The sequence below is a fragment of the Lathyrus oleraceus genome, chromosome 4, assembly GCF_024323335.1.
Source record: "Lathyrus oleraceus cultivar Zhongwan6 chromosome 4, CAAS_Psat_ZW6_1.0, whole genome shotgun sequence".
Classification (NCBI taxonomy): domain Eukaryota; kingdom Viridiplantae; phylum Streptophyta; class Magnoliopsida; order Fabales; family Fabaceae; genus Lathyrus; species Lathyrus oleraceus.
The window spans coordinates 492,732,139-492,753,187 of NC_066582.1; the positions used below are offsets into that span (position 1 = coordinate 492,732,139).

The following is a 21,049-nucleotide window of genomic DNA, read 5'->3' on the forward strand; positions in this document are numbered from 1 at the left end:
TGGGTTTGACGTGACCGACATGGGTCTGGTGGAAGGGTTGAAGATCCCCTATAAGTTCAAGGCACCCTCATTCGACAAGTACAATGGCACTTCCTGTCCTCGCACCCATGTGCAGGCGTACTTCAGGAAGATCTCTGCTTACACTGACGATGAAAAGATGTGGATGTACTTTTTCCAAGATAGTCTATCTGGGGCATCTTTGGACTGGTACATGGATCTGAAGCGAGAATCAGTCAGAAGCTGGAAAGATTTGGGCGAGGCCTTCCTAAGGCAATACAAGCATAATATGGACATGGCGCCGAGCCGAACTCAGTTACAGAGCTTGTATCAGAAAGACAAGGAGAGTTTCAAAGAGTATGCTCAGAGATGGCGTGAGCTAGCCGCCAGAGTGCAACCTCCTATGCTGGAAAGAGAGCTGACTGACATGTTCATTGGAACCCTGCGAGGTGTGTTCATGGATCGTTTGGGAAGTTGCCCGTTCAGTAGCTTTTCAGATGTTGTCGTCTGTGGAGAACGAACTGAGAGCCTTATCAAAGCAGGAAGGATACAAGATCCTGGCTCTTCAAACTCTTCCAATTCTAAAAGGCCATCCTCTGGGGCACCCAAAAGGGGAGAGAATGAAACAAATGCTGTGCACCGTCGAAGGAGTGCAAATAGAGGACCATATCGGCAAGTCGCTGCGGTGACTATTCCAGCAAATCAAACTCCGCAACAACAGAGAAGACCAACTCAGCAGTATCAGACTCCACAACGTCATCCTCAGCAGCAGGCTTATCAGCCTCCCATTGACAATCAAGCTGGTACAAGTAATGAGAGGAAGAAGATCATTTTTGATCCAATCCCCATGTCCTACGCCGAACCGTATCCCACTCTGATAGAGCGGAACTTGATCACTCCTAGAGACCCGCCGCCCATACCCGTCAACCCTCGGTGGTGGTATAGGCCTGAACAGCATTGTGTGTATCACTCGGGTGCTCCTGGTCATGATGTGGACAGTTGTTTCCAGCTGAAGGTGAAGGTTCAAGACCTTGTGAGGTCAGGTATTCTGATCTTGGAGGACTTAGGTCCCAATGCTAATCAAGTTTGAAGACAACAAGTCCTGGGCTGGCGCCGACTTTTCTTCAGAAGGGTTGTTCAGAAAACCAGAAGCTGCTGATGCAAGAAATACTGACAGTTGTCGTCCCCGTTGGGATCTATCACAATTGGGTCACTGTGGGCTTTCCTACAGTTGTTCATAAGTCTTTGTAATAATCACTTTGTTTAAAAACCCTTCTCCCATGCCAAAAGGAGAAGTGATGACATTGTTGGCAACATTTTGTGCAATGATATTTTCATTCAAATAAATTCATGTTAAAACATTTGTTTTTCCAATTGTTTTCCCTTTTCGCTTTTGCATGAAATTGGTGATCACAAAAAAAACCTTTAAAAACAAGAATAAAAGCAATCTTTTCATCTGCATAACGATTGTCTTGTTTGTTTTTCAAAGAGCTTTTCATATCAACATCTTTATGCAGGTTGTTTCTCAAACCCATTGAACATAATGATCGGACGTCATCTCCCAATTTTGAATTCCCTGTATTCGAAGCGGACGAAGATGATGTTGAAGGGATTCCTGACGAGATTTCCCGACTTCTTGAGCAAGAAAAGAAGATCACACTCAGCTGCATCACAAGAATCAGCAGAACAGCCAACTGGGGCATTATCAAAAAAAAAAAAAAAAAAAAAAAAAAAAAGAGGAGGGTGCAAAATCAAAAAGAAATCAAAAGAAATCCAAATCAAAAGAAAAAGAAACAAAGAAAGAAACAAAAATAGCACCCTCAAAGTCCCAAGTTGACTGATGCTGAATTCAAGCAAAAACAAAAGATCAACTGCCATGTTTTATGGTCAGAAAGCATTCGACAAGAAGGTCAAGTCTCGAGTTCTGAGAAAATGACCCTGTGCTCAAGAAAGTCTTGTCTTTCGTGCCCAATTCCAGGGGCAAGTGAACCCCAAGCTAGGAATGTCCATATGTTGTCAAGAGAGCCTTTTCAGGCAATGTTTCGACACTTACAACAATGGATGGAAAAGTTCACTCGTCTTGTGAATTCTGATGCAGTCAAGAAATACTTCGCCTAAAACAAAAAAAAAAAAAAAAAAAAAAAAAAAAAAGCAAAAAGCTCGATAAGTCGAACACCCCAAAGGGCGACTTAGGCAAAAAGGAGCGTCTCGGTGGATTGAAAACCCGAAAGGGCGATCCAGGCAAAAGTTAGAGACATTGAAAAAAAAAAAAAAAGAATTCGCATCCCGCTAGATTGAACACCTCACACTGGGGCAATCTAGGCAAAAATTAGGGATTTGGCAAGTAACTGCATCTTGACAAGACTGTGCTGTACATCTGTCATCCGTCAGGGATTCTCGATCCGTCGTCGACTGAAGCTTTGAATACATTGAAAATTCAGAATGGTAGAGGAAAGGTCATTATGTTCAATGTAGCCCTCTCCAATATATATCACCGATTTCGAACTTGTACAGATCTATGGAGTCTCGCCCTTTGCAGACTACCATTCCATCACGTCAATTTGAGCTTTTATCCAATTATTTGCACTCTTATTTGTTTTCAACTCAACAAATGTTTTGCATGTTTTTAATTGATAAAGTATCATTGTTTTCAAAATAAACAAATTTTTCAAAAAAATTGTTCTTAAACAAAGCGAACCTTCACAATGATGGAAAGAATACTTAGGAGACCCACAGTGCTCTCCCAAGGGTGGTATGATTACCAACAGGTAAGACAATTGTTCATATCTCGAGCATGACTGTATCTTTGTCCTGCAGAACCTCGTATGGTCTCTCCTCAGTGAATCTGCCCGATGCAGTGTTGTTTGAAGTTGTTTATCTTCATGTTCCCGGCAGTACAGTTTCTTCTTCCAAATCCCTGTTAGCTCTATTGTGGGGCATCCCCAGTAGAATGCTGTTTAAGCCTTATCGTGGGGCATCCCCAGCAAATTTGCTGTTTCGGACATTATTGTGGGGCAGCTCCCCTAGCAGAGTGTTTACTGAAGACTTCAATTTTCGCCTCTCCAGCAGGCCAGTCTTCCTCTCCACCAGCATGGGTGTTTTTCTTTGAAGATTCAGTATCCGGTGGATTGACATCCCAGTAGTCCGACATTCTCTCAAATAGATCCCTCAGCGGAGTTGTTTGCACGAGGAGCTTTATCAATGCCTTTGTATTTCTCATCAGAGATCTGGTCGCTTCTTGGTATATCTGATTTTCATCACGAGTTGTGGTGGCGCATCCGCCTATATGTTGAACTCTGTTTTCCGGTTGTGACTGACGATCCCTCCGGGAGCCTCTTGTGGCTCTTCCTCCCCTGCAGGATGATGACTTTGGTTTTCTCTCCGGACGGTCGATTCCCGGATCTGCGTGTTGAGCATGTCTGTTTGTCAGCATTCATCATACATTCATCATGCATAATGCATACATGCCTAATCATAGCATTTGGATACTCATGTTGCAGCTGTTGCCATGTATCTGTTGATTGTTACCTCCTGCTACTTGGTAATACAAATCTCTCCAGTAGATTTTCCTTAAGCAGATATGGGTGTGTCTGATCTCTCCATGTAGAGTCTACCCCTTAAGCAGAAAGTGTCTATCCTTTCCTTTCATTTCCCCACTGAGATACGTCCTCGTGGATGACGGTTGCTTCCGTTCCCTCCCTACACGGGATGGGTTTTCCCTATTGAGTTCTTTCCTCATTAGGATGAGTCTTGTTCCAGTCTGCCTTTTTGGATCAATCCTAAATTGGCTCCTCGTTGACTGTCTCTTGTGCTTCCCTGGGGCATAAATGAATAGTCGCTCACTAACCGGCACTCATTCATTTCACCCTCAGCGGAATTTTTTTTTGGCCTCTACCTACAAACCGGTAGTTGTAAGTCCTATCTTTGTGGTTTTCTACCCACTAGCTGGTAGTTGTAAAATCCCATTTTCATCCCCTGGCGGATATTGTTTGTTGGCCTCTACCTACAAACCGGTAGTTGTAAGTCCTATCTTTGTGGTTTTCTACCCACTAGCTGGTAGTTGTAAAATCCCATTTTCATCCCCTGGCGGATATTGTTTGTTGGCCTCTACCTACAAACCGGTAGTTGTAAGTCCTATCTTTGTGGTTTTCTACCCACTAGCTGGTAGTTGTAAAATCCCACATTCCTCCCCTTGTCGGAATTAACCCTTTGCGCTCATCCCGATGATGACTGGTTACTTTTCCGTGGTTTTCTGCCTACAAACCGGTAGATGTAATCCCCCCTTTGTGGTATTGATGGTCTTTTCCCCTTTGGATACTTGCCTTGATCAAGCAGTATTGTCCCCATTGGGTCTTCACCTTCCTTTTTGGATATTTGCTCCGAGTTAGCAACTTTATCCTCTTTTGATTGGTCATCTTTTGCATACCTAGTCTGGTACCCAGATGCCTTTCTTTTCGGTCGTTTATCCATCTAACAACCTACAACCCGGTTATGGATAATCTTCCATGCGAGGTTATTATCTACGTTTTGACGGCTATAGATAATATATCTCATGCACTCTTTGGTCAATCCTTCGATTGTTATCACCAGCAGAGTAAGATTCGTATTCCCTTTGGAATCGGATGTTCATCCTTTAACAAGTTTGCCTTTGCTCTCTTCAGGATGTTTTCGGTCGTTTATCCATCTAACAACCTACAACCCGGTTATGGATAATCTTCCATGCGAGGTTATTATCTACGTTTTGACGGCTATAGATAATATATCTCATGCACTCTTTGGTCAATCCTTCGATTGTTATCACCAGCAGAGTAAGATTCGTATTCCCTTTGGAATCGGATGTTCATCCTTTAACAAGTTTGCCTTTGCTCTCTTCAGGATGTTTTCGGTCGTTTATCCATCTAACAACCTACAACCCGGTTATGGATAATCTTCCATGCGAGTTTATTATCTACGTTCTGACGGCTATAGATAATATGTCTCATGCGCTCTTGGGTCGAAGTCGTCCTCCCCAGCCGAGTAAGATTCGTATTTCTGGTGAAATCGAATGTCCATCCTTTAACAAGACTACTTTTCTAGCCCTCTTCAGGATGTTGAGTGTTTTGGAACACAAACCAATTCACGCTTTGGCACTCAGGCCAACCTTCCGGTATTCAGACCGAAGAAGTTTCCGACGATCAGGTCGATGTATTTGCGGCGCTCAAGCCATGGTTATCCCTGTGTTACCATTTATTTTGGTATCCAGGTCGACGTTTCTGTTTCGGTATTCAGGCCGATTTCCTTTTTCCGTTCCAGACGGATTTTTCTCTCAAGACTGTTTCTTTGCCGATCCTAACAGGCATTATTTTGTATCATATCCAGTCGGTGCAAATTTCTACGGTTCTTTTGTATTCAATCCCTGTTTACCCTGAAAGTCTGACAGCCGTTGCTATCATCCGTTCGGGTTCCCAGCTGATTGAATAGGGGCAGCTGTAGCACCTCAAATTTGCACCTATCATTATACATACTATCTCATATTAGGTCATAGCATATCATGATACATTGCATAGCATTTGCATTGTTCCCAGTTGCCTCAAGTGCAAGTCAATCAGAATTAGGTCAAACTGATCAGGAGATCAGTCCATCAATCAAGCAAAGGTATTTCTCAAGGAATCTGAGCCCTAGGGTTTGTCCAACAAGTTCACATGCCTTGGGGGTCTTTTTGAAGTGTTCAAGTCAAGGGTGGAAGGCTCAGAGGTCAGCAGTCAATGCACAACCAGGTCAAAACCCTAAACAGTCAACAGTCAGTCAAAGCAGTGGATGGTGGCCATTCTTGTGGAATTTGGGCACCATGATCAATCATCAAGAGTTCATATGTCTTGGGACATCTTTTGAAGTCAAATTCTCAAGGAATTAGGGTTTGGAATTCATCAGAAGTGCACAGTCAAGTCCAAAACCCTAGAAAGTCAAAGTTGGTCAACTGTGGTTGATTCTATGGTTTTGATGGATGGAAATGGTTTGAGGGAGCTTATTCATGTCCTAATAGGCCTCATATGTCATGGCAATCAACATCATGGAATAATTTGGAGCCAATCAGAAAATTTCCGGAAATAGAAAGTGGACCTGTAATGTCAACTGCCAAAAATGGAAACTTCTTGATCCTCAACTTGCATCATGATACAAGCTTCAAATGAATTTTTGCCCAACATGAAAGTTGAAGATCTTGTTCTCCCATTTTCAAAAAGTCCAAGAACTCTCAAATCCCATGTGTGGTTGTCAAGATATGATCAATTCATTTTCATCAATTTGTGAACTTCAAAGAGGCATATCTCTCAAACCATAAGGCCAAATTTGGTGGGGTTTTTTCCTACAAACCACATTTTTCATCCTCTTTCCAAAAATATAAATTTCACCCTCCAAACCCTTGCCAATCAAAATGGCATTTTTTAACCTTTTCCATTAAAAATCAAAGTTTGACCAAATTTTGACTTTTTGATTCATTGATTTTTTACACAATTGGCCAATTGGGATTCACTTTATATGGTATTTGAAACTTGCTCCAAGCATAATTTCATGTCCATTTCATCATTATGTCACAATTTTGGCCAAAGGTTTAAACTTGGTGCAATTTTGCAAATGGCATCTTTAAAACAAAACAAGTTAACAATTCATTGTGCAGACCAAAAACAGGTGAACTAATTGTCATTTGCAGCTGGCCAAGGCCCAATTTCGTGGCACACCATACCCCTCTCTTTCCACTCATGCCAACTTTAGCAATTTGCAAATTGGTTTCTTTAAGCTAAGCAAGTTTAGCATTTGTTTAGAGGACTCTAAACAGACTATATAAGGTTGTTTTTCTGTCCATTCCAACCCTAGACACAGCCTCTAACACACAGAAATTCTCTCTTCTCTCAAATCCCCATTTTGATATTTTTGCTCTTTTTGCTCAAAACCTTCAAAGAGCTCGAACCACTCTTGCTCCCTTCATCACTTGGCAAATATTTGGAAGCTTTTTGCAGCACCAAACACCAACTGTCACAGCCTTATAGTGTTCTGTTTTCAAAGAGCTCAGCCATGGCGGATTGGATTTCGAGCAGCAACAAGCATCACTGAGCTAATATTACTCAACCATACCTCCTTTGGAAGCTCTGTGGACGTCTGTTTCAAGCTTGCACCATCAAAACAACACTGTTTCACTTTTTCTTCAAAATCAAGTAAAGTTTCGAATCTCTCATTTCTCTAAATGTTGCTATGCTTTGTGTAGACCTTACATTGCTGGTCATTTTGCACTTTGAATCATTAAAAACGGCTGAGTATTTACAAAGTGATGATGAACTGAAATCTGGTGCTTAAATGTGTTTTTGCTTGTTGTTTATTTGTTGGTTCAAATTGATGTAAATGATTGTGGGATTTGTTTTGTTCATGCTTGGATGGTTCTATTGATGTATTCACTGCTCATTTCTGGAAGTTTTCATTCATGAACAAAGTTGGATGTTGAACTTTTTTTCTGCTCGATTCAGAGTGTGTGTGTTGATTTAATGAAAATAGAGGTTGATTTATGTTTAAGCAGGTTTAGATGAGCATTTTGGTATTTTGGGTTTTTGGTTTTGTTAAAAAATGGTGTTGCTGGAATTTACTGTAATGAGCATGTGATACTGATTTTTCTTGCTGCAACGTAATACTGGATCTTTTATTCCAAGCGAATCTGGATTGTTCCTGTGGCCTTACCGCGTTACTGTAGGTTTTCTTTAGGAAAGTTGTTGTTGATGCATGCTGATGGATGGAAACGGCGTCGTTTGATTGGCCGGTGCATAGTGGGCCATGCAAATCATTTATTGGCCGCGGGCCCCACTGTTTGGGATTTAAAATCCCATTAAATTGGCATTTCTGTTGTTTTGTTCCTTTACGTGGCCGGTGTTGTTTCGTTGTGAAGACATTTCCGTTGCTGTATTTAGTTAGTGGGTGTATTGTGTTTGGATAGGCAAAGTGGGCCATGGGCATTAATATGAAGGGTAGTACATACAGCTGTGCAGGTTGTTTTGTTTTTAAAAAAAAAGGAATATTTTGATTGGCTGGGGTTTTGTCCGCTGATTGCTGTTGGTCTTAGGTTTTTTTTGATTGGTCGTTTATTCCCAGCCTTTGTCCTATTTCATCTCCAGTCGCTACAGTGGCCTAATTTCAGCTTTTGCAATTCATTGCTAGCTACAGTACCGTACCACTTATGATTGGCTTAGGGTATGGTAATTTGTCTGCTTTACTGCCAATACTGCATTGCATTTATCATCATGTTTTTCCATTGGTCCGTGGGTCCCGCTGGAGTCCTATTAACCAGGACGCAAGCCACCAAGTGGAGCGCTGAGAGTTTGTGTTCAGCAAGTGCATTTTATTTTCTTTTTTTCTTTTTTTTTTTATAATAATTATTAGATGACCATTATTTAATTCACTTTATTTTGCAATGTTTATTTCACTTACCATGCCTAACTTACAAAAATCATATTTTGTTCATTTCAACTCCAAAAATTGTGGGATTTTTTTGCATCAAACTCATGAAAATGTCTAGTTTTTTATCATTATTTTTACAGATTTTTTGGACCATTGGATTTTAATTGGCCTTAGGGTTTTTGTTATGTGACCAAAAATGATACATGTTGCCAAAACAATTGTGAAATACTCATGTTGCATCCTTTGACCTTGAAATTTTTTGTGAAGAAACTAGATTCATTTACCTTTGTTTTGGTATAAAGTTTGCGGATTTCCCATTTGTGGTTTGCTGGATATGAATTTTTGAAGTCATGTGTTACATTTGGTGTCACAACATGAACATGTATTTTCCCAATTTTGTTTGACATGCTTCCTTGCATCCAAATGATCCAATTTTTTGCATGAGACATCCTTTACATGTCTAGTTTGTGTATGAATTTTCTTGGAATTAATTGTGCTGTTTTCCATTTGATTGTGAATTTTCTTCCCTGCCTGGTCCATGGTTGACTTTTTGTGCTACATGTTGCCAAATCATTTGGGAAATTCTCATAACATATCACATGATCATGAAATTTCATATGTGATAACTAGACACCTCAAGCTTTGCATTGATGTTAATCTCATTCATTTCTCATCTGTTTTCAATTTGATATGATTTTTTGAAGTTGACCCATGCTAGTTGACTTTCTTTGTACATGCTTGAACTTGGTTTGACTTCATGATTTTAGTTGACCGCCTTCCTCTCATCCAAATGCCATGAAATTTTACATGTCTACCATGTTAGATGTTAGGATTGAGTGTGATTTATTTGATGATTTTTGAGATCGTTTGAGTTGACTTTTGATGCAAGTCTTGCTGTTGACTTTTTGTGGTTTTCTTTGCCATGATTTGTATCCCTTTGTGCATGAAATGATCATAACGCATGATTTGATTGTGGGCCCAATTGTGATTGCTTTCTAATTGGTTGACTTTGACTTTGAGTTGACTTTTCCTTGCTGCCTTGACTTTTTCTTTCATCTTTGACCCTAGGCTAGCCCTAGTGGTCCTTTGGACTTATGTTGAGTTCATCTGTTTCAGGTTGAGCATAGTGCTTCCAAGATCATACCAATTTGATTGATGTTTGTCTGTCTATATTGTGCTAACCTTTTGTTTTGTAGGTGACTCATGTAACTTGAGTCTTGCTTTGCACAGTTGACCTGCTGTGGTTGCCTGTTTATCCATTCCTTTTGTTTTTTAGTGTTGAACTGTTTACTGATTGGTTTGACTTTTTCAGGTACTTTAGTTGCTTAAGTTCTCTGAACTTGCTTGCTTTGCTATATTAGCATTTGCTTTGAGGTATAAACCTTTCTTCTTCATGTAGTCTGGAGACCCGGTCTGTTATTTGACCGGGCAAACTGTCTGAAGTCCTCCTTAAGAGGCAATGCCTGTGTTTGTTTAAAATTGTCCCAAGCAGGAAAAGTCCTCATTTGAGGCAATTGGTGGAAGGTAGGGATAAGCAATCTATCCCCCACTATTCAGTGTGTCCTCTCTCTGCTCCCATTACATGGTTGAAGCATCGAGATAAAAACACAAGATCTATCGAGTCAATAATGGGGAAAGAGTTCCATCTTTCTGAACTCCCCCACTTTCTATTATTTGATGCTCTCCCTGATTAGGGATTGAAGCAATGAGGCACACCCCTCATCTCCTTTCATCTGCTTCACCTTAGCCTCTCAATGGCAAGGTTAAGAGCAACACTTACCCCATTCCAGTTGGCCCTAGTGCCTAACCTTTGATGTTTGAGCCCCCTTGTTGGTGTGTTTATTCTTATGCTGTATGTGTTTGTGATTTCCTTGTTTGCTTCCTTAGGCTTTAGTTTGTGCTTGCCCTTGTGCAATAGCTTTGTGCTTGACTTGCTTCCTGTGCAAGTCAAGTCTGTGTGGCTTAACCCTTGTGTGAGCCATGTTTAGGGTTGTTTAGCCGAACTACGGCAACTCTGATTCTCATGTTCAGATGAGATACGTAGGCACGAGATGCGATGTCTTGTCGAGTTTGACTAACAACTAATCCGTGCTTGTTTTCGCCCTCGTTGCGATCCTTTCTCTCGCCCTCGTTGCGATCGAGCCTTTTCCTTTCTCTCGCCCTCGTTGCGATCGAGCCTTTTTCTTTCTCTCGCCCTTGTTGCGATAGAGTCCTTTTTTCCAGCCGGCCGAACTACGGCAACTCTGATTCTCATGTTCAGGTGAGATACGTAGGCACGAGACGCGATGTCTTGCCGAGTTTGACTAACGACTAACAGCTAATCCTTGCTTGCTTTCGCCCTCGTTGCGATCCTTTCTCTCGCCCTCGTTGCGATCGAGCCTTTTCCTTTCTCTCGCCCTCGTTGCGATCGAGCCTTTTCCTTTCTCTCGCCCTCGTTGCGATAGAGTCCTTTTTCCCTGCCTGCCGAACTACGGCAACTCTGATTCTCATGTTCAGATGAGATACGTAGGCACGAGACGCGATGTCTTGCCGAGTTTGACTAACCACTAACATCTAATTTCTTTTCTCTCACCCCTTGTTGTGATTGAGATATCCCCTTTCTCTTGCCCTAGTTGCAATCGAGACTTTGCTTTTTCCTGTGTCTGTTTAGGATAGGTTGGCCCTTGTGCCATTTAGCTAGAAACCTTAACTTAGGGTTGACTTTGCATGACAACATCTAGGCTCGAGTCGTAGTCTCCCTAGTGTTGTGTCTCCCTCTGTTATCTGGTTAGGCTAGAACCTTTGTCCCTGCGTAGGGGAACTACATCGCCCTGATCTTCACACCAGATGAAGTATGTAGGCAGGAGATTGAGCTGATCTCTCCGGGCGCCCTTTCTTTCTTTTTGTGTGTGTTGTCTGACCTTTGCTAGGCTCGAGTCCCTGACTCCTTAGCATTTGCTGTCTGTCTGTTTGTTTTTGTTTGACAGTTATAGGCTGAGTCCCCGACTCCCTATTAACTTGTTGTGTTGTTGTGTGCTTGGAAGCCGATGTAAGTCCATCGAGTGGCATTTGGGTTCCAGTGTGCGTGTGTTTAGGTTCGGATGCTGATGTAAGTCCAGCAATTGGCAGTCGGGCTCCACGTTTGCCTTTGCCTGTGTTTGTTTGTGTGCGTGTCAGCCGAGCTACGAATGCTCTGATTCTTCTCTCGTCCGAGAAGATACGTATGCATAGGATGCGATATCCTAGCGAGCATGTGTCGTCTCCCCAGTCCGAACTACTTCGACTCTGATGTCTATGCCTGATAGACTAAGTAGGCCCAGGATGCGACATCCTGCCGAGTCAGTTTCAGTCAGTCTCTTTCGTTTCTTTCAGCCAGTGTGTGTGAGTTTGAGCAGTGTTTTAGCAACCAATTTCCTTTCTATTGTGCGTGGATCCCGTAGAGTACTACGGATGCGTAGGGTGCCTAACACCTTCCCTTCGTATAACCGACTCCCGAACCCATCCTCTTTGGTCGCGAGACCATGTTCTTTCCTAGGTTTACTTCGAGCGTTTCCTTTCCCTCTTTTGGGATAAATAACGCACGGTGGCGGCTCTGTTGTTCTTTCTTTTCCCGCCGGTTTTTCGCGCGATGCGACAAACATCAACATAAACTAACATTTAATAATGAATTGCGTAACTTTAAAAAACAGTGATAAATAAGAAAACCTAGACATTGCCTTGATCAAAATCGAGAAAGAGACATTTTTTAGATGTTTTTATCCATGTGTTTCACAAACATAGAATGTGTCTTCAATAACATTTAGCTTAAAATTACAAATTATAATCATTATTTCATTCCAAAGAAGAAACAGAAAAACTAGAGTGGTTTAAAAGCTTTTTTTTTTGGCAAAAGCATTCCTTAAAGTTGGTTTTCCTGCACTAAATTTCTCCACTTTAGTACTAACTGATAAATAATCTTTATAGAAGCGCCATCTTCTTTGAGTGCATTAGTAGCAGCTTCTTGTAATTCCTTCATGTTATTGCACAGTTTCCCACCTTCTTCCCCTTCCATGAGACACTTGATCAACTCGGCAATTTGTACCCTTTCCACAAGGTCATTCTCATGAACTGTTGGCCTCAGCCCCACTTTTAGGCCCTCACTCAACAAAACTGCATTCATTTTCTGCTCAGCAAACAGAGGCCATGTGATTAATGGCACACCATGCATCACACTCTCGAGGGTTGAATTCCAACCACAATGAGTCAAGAACCCACCAACTGATCTATGGCCAAGGATTTGAATCTGCGGTGCCCATGATGGAATAACCATCCCTTGTTCCTTGGTTCTCTCTATGAATCCAGGTGGTAAAAATTGCAAAGGATCATCAACATCATTTTGCACTGAAACTGAAACATATGCTGCACTAGATGAACTACTGTTTGGTTCTCTTACAACCCATAAGAATTTTTTATTACTAAGTTCCAAACCCAAAGCCAGCTCAACAATTTGTTCTTGTGAAAGTGTACCACCACTCCCAAAAGAAACATACAAAACTGAACATGGTTTCTGTTTATCCAACCATGCGAGACATTCCAACCCATCACCGGAATTTGTTACTGTCTGGATGATGGGTCCAACAGGATACACAGGCGGGTTGTCGCTTCCTTCCTCTGTTAGTGCTTTTATAGGACCCATTTCCATTTCTAAGAAGCTATTAACAAGAACACCGTCAACAAAACGGAATTTTTTAACACGTTGGAGCAAGAGTTTGTAAGCTTGAATTGATCTATCTTGTGCAGGGGCATATAGATCTCTCCCATGAAGTGGCACACAACCTGGTATTTTGATAGGTTCTGATAAATCTCTGTACTCACATGATGTTTCATCATCCAACTTAGGCAAATAGAGGCTCAAAGACAGTGCAGTAGCTGCTCCAGGGTAGTATATATAGGACAACATGTTGAATTCCTTAGCAAATTTGAGTGCTTCAACTGCAAAAGAATCAACTATCAAAGCCACAAGGGGTGTCCTTAAAACCAATGACTTCAAAGCCTGATGTATAGATGGCAATGAGTGAGAGATTGTGAGCTGGAGTTGCGTTTCTAAGGTAGTCCCATGTGGAAGTAGATCCTTAGGGTGTAATGGGTGAAGAAAAGTGTAGTTGATGTTTGATGGAAGAGTTTGAAGAATGGTTTTTTAGGATGTTGGGGGAGAACCAAGTGTGGGAATGAGACATGTGACATGAAGGTATGGGTGAAGCTTAATAAGCAGCTTTGAGAATTTAAGAATAGGGACCAAGTGGTTATACCCAACACCAGGAACAACTGCAATGTTCATTGGTTTTTCCATGAAAGTTTTTGTTCAAGTTTTATACGAGGTATGTAGAATTATGCATCCGCCACAACACCAACATTAACTATATTTCAATAAAAACTAAATAAAAAATTTACACAAAAATATGCATTGATTCACTCATGATCAAAAACCACAACTTGTTTACCGATAATGTAACCGGTAAACAAGTCAATCAATCCAGTAGGACCATTCTCAAGACTCTCAACTGTATAATCTGCGCAGACAATTTTATTCAAATATCTCTCACTCACTCATATTTTAACATGGTATTAAGAGTTTATTGAGAGGTAATATTTCACCGTACTTTATTCGGTTGATCCAATATCTTCCAATGATAAAAAAAATTGGTAAACTTTATCCCAACTCTTGATTGTCTTTCACTTTTGTAACTCTCCGGTCACCACCGTTCCTGCAGCCACCGTCGCCTCTAATTTCGTCGATTTTCTGTAACACCTGAATTCAATTAAATTATTTTTGTTTAATTATTTAAATTAATTTGTATGCTTTTATTTGGATAATTTGCAAATATACTTGTCTTGGTGGTAGGAACGGAAATAAACTATGGCGAGCCAGGCTTTGTAAAGTTTGAGCCAAGCCTACTAAAAATGTCAAAGCCTAAGCATGGCATGTGGTCTATTATAGGCATTTTTTGGTCTAAACTTGACCTTTTTTTGAAGGCTTTCATTGGTCCCCTAGCCTACTAAAAGTCTATTTCATTTGAACATATTAAGCAAGCAATTCAATTAATGTTTATATAGACTAATTCAATTAATGTTTATATAGACTAAAAAACCAAATGATTGATGATACTAAAGTTTGTTTGCATCGACTTGTATAAACTTATCTAATAGTATACGTTTTATGAATATTTATTTAGAAAAAACTTATGAAAACAACTTATGACATAGTTCATACGGTGTTTTTAGCCTATTCTAATAAGTTCTTCAAGATAACCAAGTTTTATTTTTGTATTTTAATTCAAAGTAGAAAATACAATATAATTATTATAGTAAAGTCATTCATATTTATTTAAATAGGTCAGTCTGATAGACTTAAAAGACTTCTGTTATGGCCCGAGGCCTAACCTTTTTAATTAAATAAGCTTATAAAAATCCTAGGTCTTTTTATTTAAAAAAGAAGGTCAGGGTCTATGTAGGCTAGGTCGTAGGTCGACTTGGCATATTTTCACCCTTACTTGGTGGATATTTGAGAAAGTTATGGGAATGGTATAAATTAATTTTATATTTTTATTTAAAATAATAAGAAATTACTAAAGATACATCAATGAGTTGGGTCAACGGGTCCGTGGGTTGCAAAACTCAAACCCGATACCCAAACCAAAATTACATGGATTGTTATGGGTTGAATTGGGTATATCATAAATAAATGAGTTCGGGTAATTTATGGGTTGGGTTGGTTTGGGTCAGCGGGTTCGTGGGTCGACCCACACCCATAGTTGAGAGTAAAAGAGGATTAGCACAATTAAAGGAAATTATATTTTGTTTAAATAGAAATAGTGAGAGTTGGAACTTTTTAAAGTGAAAACACTTTGGAAATTGAGTGGCAAGAGACAAAGTGAGAAAGAGGAAGAACATAGGTTTGGGAAAGGAAATCACCATAGCCAAAGTTTAGAGATTGCTGAAAAATTAGGTAAGGGGGAGATTACTCAATTATGGATGTATATTGTATGAAGGGTAGAGAGTGATCCTAACCCTCTTATAGATTTTTCTCTAATTTTACCATTGATGATGTTTATATGTGTTCTTGATAAAAAGTTGTGTGGATTATGCCCAATGGTTGTGATTGATTGATTAATAGGTGTAAAATTGATACATGTTGTTAAATTCATGGTATGTTGTGTTTGGGTGTTGTGATATGAATTGGTATGATATATGAGGGTTAGGGACTGGAGAAGATAAAATAAACGTAGTTTTGAATTTGTGAGTAATTGACGAAGTAAGTTGTTGATTGGTGTGAAATTAACATGTTCAGTATGATATAATTATTGTGTGTCGAATTCTGAGCGTTTGACTTTTTACAGAAAATCGAAATCGAAGGTCTCCAATGATGAAAAATTAGTAGGAAAAATATTGCACACTAATTTCGCTTAAATCTTGCGATTACAATGTGAAATTAGATTCGAATCATAGTCTCTTGTTAGTCTCTGCCTGATTTTATTCGAATCACAAATTACACATGATCTGAATCATAAAGACATATTTTGTTCAAAATATTGTTTTTATCATAACTTTAGTTTCGTGAATCCGTTTGGGGCGCGATTTGAAGCGTTTGAAAGCTGACGCGTATGGATACCACATAGTGATATATTAAGAGGATAGATGGGTAATGGAAATTTGAAATTTAATTATTTTACTTATTACGTAATAGTTGACGATAAAGAACGAATGATTAATCGTTGTAAATGGATGAATAAATGGTGAAGTGATGATACAATGAAATGATATGATTGAGTGCTATGTGAATGTTTATTTGATGTGTGAATATATGTTGTGAAGTGCAAGTATAATTACGTGAAGTTTTGTAAATACTTGTTGATTATTGTTGAGATGTGTAGTTTGGAGTGAGAACTATTGTTGATGCATTTAAATGTATTATGGTTTACAATTAGATGTGGGGTTGTAATCATTGGTGTGTTTTGTTGTCATTCCATTAACGTATGCCATATATTATATGTTATCGTTGTTGTGAAAGATGTGAGTCATGAGTTCCGATGAGGCGACGAGTGACTTGTCTAGAGCTCATATGAGGGGGCTCGGGGTTCAGATGTTAGAACCTGGTTTGTATGAAGAACCATTATTGAGTTTGTACCACATTCATATAGAGTCGAGGTGTTGTCTTATTGCATACAAGTTCACATTTGTGAACTGATAATTGTAGTGTGAATACATTACCTGTTGATAATTGTTGTTGCTGTTGTTTATGCTACCATTCCTGGTCTTTTGCACCGCTAACATAATTTAGCGTATTCTCACCTCTTTGTTGTTTTGTTTGTGGGTTAATGTACGATGTGAATAGATACTCGGGAACATGAGTAGTAGTTGTTATAAGTTTGAAGATTGTATTGTTGTTCATCTTCACTTACTTTATCGCGTATCGCTTTTCGTTAGTTAAATGCTCTAATCTGTAATATTGGGGATATGACATTTTTGTTATGTTTTGAGTTGTTGTTGAATTTTGATGTTAGAGATTAATACTTTATTTGAGAAGTTCAATTTGAAGTCTTTATTATGTTAATTTCCGTTGTTTACTGTTAAATATTTTCGAAAGTTTTGTTGGTTGGTTGTCAAAGTGACACCTTAAATTGTCGTGTAATTTTTTAAAAATAAATTTTGGAAGTTAGGGTGTTACATTTTTAGGCACACCATCCCACATACAAAAGTGTCTGCTCTGATCTGGCCCATCCCCAGAGAATCGCTGAAAACCACCTCAACTCGCACCCGTTATAACCTCCACGTGTGAGTCTCACGTGCCACCATCTGCACCGCGTGATAGTGCGTTTGGAAGCCTATTCCGTTGAACTTTTAGTCGCCCGACTTGTCTCCATGTTCCGGTTCCCGATCCGATCTCGGTTTTCAATTTCAACTCAAGGAAAATTGTGCTCCAGTTCAAACAACCCATGTTTAGTCGTTCGTCACGGTCGTCACTGATCTCGCAGCCATTTAGCGACCTTGCTTGCATGCTTTTGAGCCACCAACTCACATGGAACATCACTTCGTCACTGATTTTGGGCAATTTCCTTCAGTGTCCCTAGGTTTCTTGGAAAGAAGAAAGGGAGAGACAACAATGCAGTATTTGAGAGTTAATAACATGAGGAGCCTCTTTAAAAATCCTCGCCCCTTACAAAGCACAAAGGGAAAAAAGTGTGACCCCTTAAAAACAACTTGTCCTTATAAGCGAAAAAGATATAATACTTGCCTAATAAAAAATAACAGCAAAGCAAACAAACAACAATAAAGTAAAAAATCATTAGAGGGAATTATCGCTAAGACTTTAGTCTCTTATCTTTTCGCTCTTCTGAGGGGGAGCCTCTTCACCTTGGCGAGCTTCTTATGGTGGCTAGATTTTCGAACCAACCTTCCTGGTATCCATGTCAGGAGTTCAAACTCTTTTCAGCTTAAGACTTTCCACATAACATTTCTTGGAAACTTTTTGGTCTCCTTAGATGACTCCAACCCGTTTGTCATAGAGCGGGTATTTCATGCATAAATACAAAGTAAATAAGGTGGTGCCCAACTGATTAAAAATTGACCGCCTTATAATCATATTTTACGAGGGGGGCATTTGTAACTAGATACATGACCTTGATCTCTTTGTCCTTTTATCTCGTTCTAAATGTGGTCTTCAGCGTTATGTAGTATTTCACTTGTACTTGCTCAACGAAGAACCTAACTAGTTATCCTTTTAAAGATTTTAGGACGTCTGGGTCAAGGCGGAACCTCTCAAATGCATCCCAATAAAGGATATTTGTAAAGCACCTTTGACCTTCGAGAACTCTTCTGATGTCCTCTTCATCTCACCTAATAGTGAGAACCATGGGGTTGTTGTTGTGGAGGTGGATTCATGTTGCATTTTTTTTCTAAAAAGGCGATATCGGTCTTTGGCGTCTTCATCTCGCGTTTCTTTGACTCCTTTGGGATTATTACTTAAATCCCTTAATTATTTAGTTCAATCCACTTGAACTAGCATTTGCCTATAAAATATTTATGATTATTTCAAACATCTATATAAAGATCTCCTTAGGCATCAATAATAATGAGCTTAAACTTGCAAATTATAATCAGTATTTCATTCCAAAGAAGAAACAGAAAAACTAGAGTGGTTTAAAAGGTTTTTTTTGTGGCAAAAACATTCCTTAAAGTTGGTTTTCCTGCACTAAATTTCTCCACTTGAAGGCCCGTATTCTTTGAGTGTATTAGTAGCAACTAGTAATTCCTTCAAATTATTGCACAATTTCACGCATTCTTCCCCTTCCATAGGACACTTGATCAACTCAGCAATTTCTACTCTTTCCACAATGCCATTTTCATGAACTCTGCCATGGAGTGGTACACAATCTGCCATTTTCATGAATTATGCATCTACCACAACATCAACATTAACTATATGCTTCTACATTTTAAAAAAGAATTATGAATATAAACCACTCAATAGCAATAGAAACAAAATAAAAATTGAAAATCACCAAAAGTACAATATATTAATGTTACCATAAAATGCCAATGAAGATAATTACAATCAACAAAGTGAAGGAAGAGGCTTCCAAAGGCCATCCAAAGAGTGTTTCATACACACTCAACTCAACACAAAAACTTGAAGAAAAAAAAGGCCTAAACATTTAACAAAAGCATCTATATTGATTCACTCATGAGCAACAACAACAACTTGTTTACCAACATTTTGACCAGTAAACAAGCCAATCAATGCAGCAGGACCATTCTCAAGACCCTCAGCTACGTCTTCCACATACGCAATCTTTCCTTCTCTTATAAGAGGCAAAACAAACTCCAAAAACTTTGTATAAAGATGATAGTACTCAAATACAGCAAAACCTTCCACTCGAACCCTCTTATATATGATATGTGCCAAATTCGTTACACCTTCGGGTTGATCAAGATTATACTGTGAAATCATTCCACACACAGGTATGCGACCGTGGACTCTCATATTCAAAAGTACAGCATCAAGTGTCTTTCCCCCAACATTCTCAAAGTAAATGTCAATGCCTTCTGGAAAGTATCTAATTTGCATAAATTTATATCCATCAGTTATTAGTGACTCGTGTTACTAAATCTACGAAGCACTAACACAACAGACATCAGTAATAATTTAGAAAAATACAAGTGATCGAATGTAAATGCAAGTGACAGTGCTGATAGTGTCGATGCTAAATTAAATACATAACTATACTTTTATGTCAAAAAAACAAATTGAATTATAAATCTATCACAAAACTGTTAAAAACATACTTTTTCAAAACTGCATTGAGGTCTGGTTCTTCTTTGTAGTTAAAGGCTTCATCATATCCAAATTTATTCTTCAACAGATCCACCTTTTCTTTAGTTCCAGCACTTCCAACCACATAGCAACCGTGCAATTTAGCGAATTGTCCAACAAGTTGTCCAACAGCACCAGATGCAGCTGAAACGAAAACATTCTCTCCTTTCTTAGGACTTCCTACTTCAAAGAAACCTGCATAAGCAGTCATTCCCGGCATACCTGTACTCAAACAAAAACACAACATATATGTCAAAAGACACAACACAGTGACAAAACAACATAATATAAATTGAAATTGTTAAAATACTTACCGAGAATTCCAGTATAGTAGGAAAGAGGAACATCAGTGTGCTCAATTTTGAAAAGTATTTGAGCTGTAGGGATCAAGCTGTACTCTTCCCATTTAGTCATACCCCAAACTAAATCATCTTTCTTATAATCTGGATCTCTAGATTCTACAACTTTAGACACTCCAAAACCTGTCAATGGCTGCAATTACTCAATACTTGAGATTGTTTTGTACAAATTAATGATGAATATATAATAATAATTGATGAAAGAGATATAATTATGAAGACATACCGAACCAGGGGTAAGAGCACCAAGTTCTGCAGTAGTATCCTTGGTCATAAGAATCCGCAGGTAAGGGTCACAAGACAAGTAGAGATTTTTGAGAAGAACAAGATCGTTGGAACCTTCTGGAATCTTAAGAGTTATGGTACTGTCAACTATGTTCATGTCTGATTGTTTAGGAAAACCAGTAACATAGTCCGTGAGAATCACTTGCTTGTTCCTGCTCACTTGTGCCATGTTTGGAATTGTGTAACAAATGTATTCACTGTTGGTTCTGCTGTTGGTGGTGTAGTGTGGTGTGGTGTTTATGCTGTACTTTCTCGCTGTGTAGTGTATGTAAGAGTTATGTACACGGTACGCACATGTACCTCCGATAATACTGGCCACATATATTTATAACTTAGGGTTAAATATGTCGGAATCTTCAGACATATCTCCTTATTCAATTTTAGTTTTTATGAAAATAATTATTTAAATTTTCTTAAAGTATTTCGTTCATATTTTTGTCTATAACATCTATTTATTCTAACGGAAGTTGACGGCACGCCACATTGCACGTAATTTCACTTAAAATCCACGTAGGGATTGATTAAAAAAATGTGTTTGTGATAATAGGCTTATAAGTATCAGAACTAGATTATGATTCAAAATAATATGATTTTATTATTATATTTGTTATGTTAATTCTTTAAGTGGGCTTGACCCATTAGTCCAGTCCAATAGGATTAT

At 39.1% G+C, this 21,049-nt stretch overlaps 1 protein-coding gene and 1 pseudogene across 1 annotated transcript; both read right to left on the reverse strand.

The window, feature by feature from the left end:
• Positions 1-12,292: 12,292 nt before the first annotated feature.
• LOC127076633 (hydroquinone glucosyltransferase-like) lies at positions 12,293-13,723 on the reverse strand (annotated as a pseudogene).
• Positions 13,724-18,921: 5,198 nt separating this feature from the next.
• Positions 18,922-20,699, reverse strand: LOC127076634 (2-alkenal reductase (NADP(+)-dependent)). Its single transcript, XM_051018338.1, has 4 exons — positions 20,330-20,699; positions 20,059-20,236; positions 19,717-19,966; positions 18,922-19,487 (listed from the first exon to the last, which is right to left on the reverse strand). The coding sequence occupies exons 1-4, from the start codon at positions 20,555-20,557 to the stop codon at positions 19,109-19,111; spliced, it is 1,035 nt and encodes a 344-aa protein (XP_050874295.1). The 5' UTR covers positions 20,558-20,699; the 3' UTR covers positions 18,922-19,108.
• Between the last annotated feature and the right edge of the window lie 350 nt (positions 20,700-21,049).

What these genes read in the sequence shown, in the direction of transcription:
- LOC127076634 (XM_051018338.1), bottom strand. Translation starts at nt 20,557, where the DNA reads ATGGCACAAGTGAGCAGGAACAAGCAAGTGATTCTCACGGACTATGTT. An exon ending in GTGCTCTTACCCCTGGTTCG is followed by an intron (nt 20,237 to 20,329) that starts GTATGTCTTCAT and finishes GAGTAATTGCAG; the next exon opens with CCATTGACAGGTTTTGGAGT. An exon ending in CTCAATGCAGTTTTGAAAAA is followed by an intron (nt 19,488 to 19,716) that starts GTATGTTTTTAA and finishes TATGCAAATTAG; the next exon opens with ATACTTTCCAGAAGGCATTG.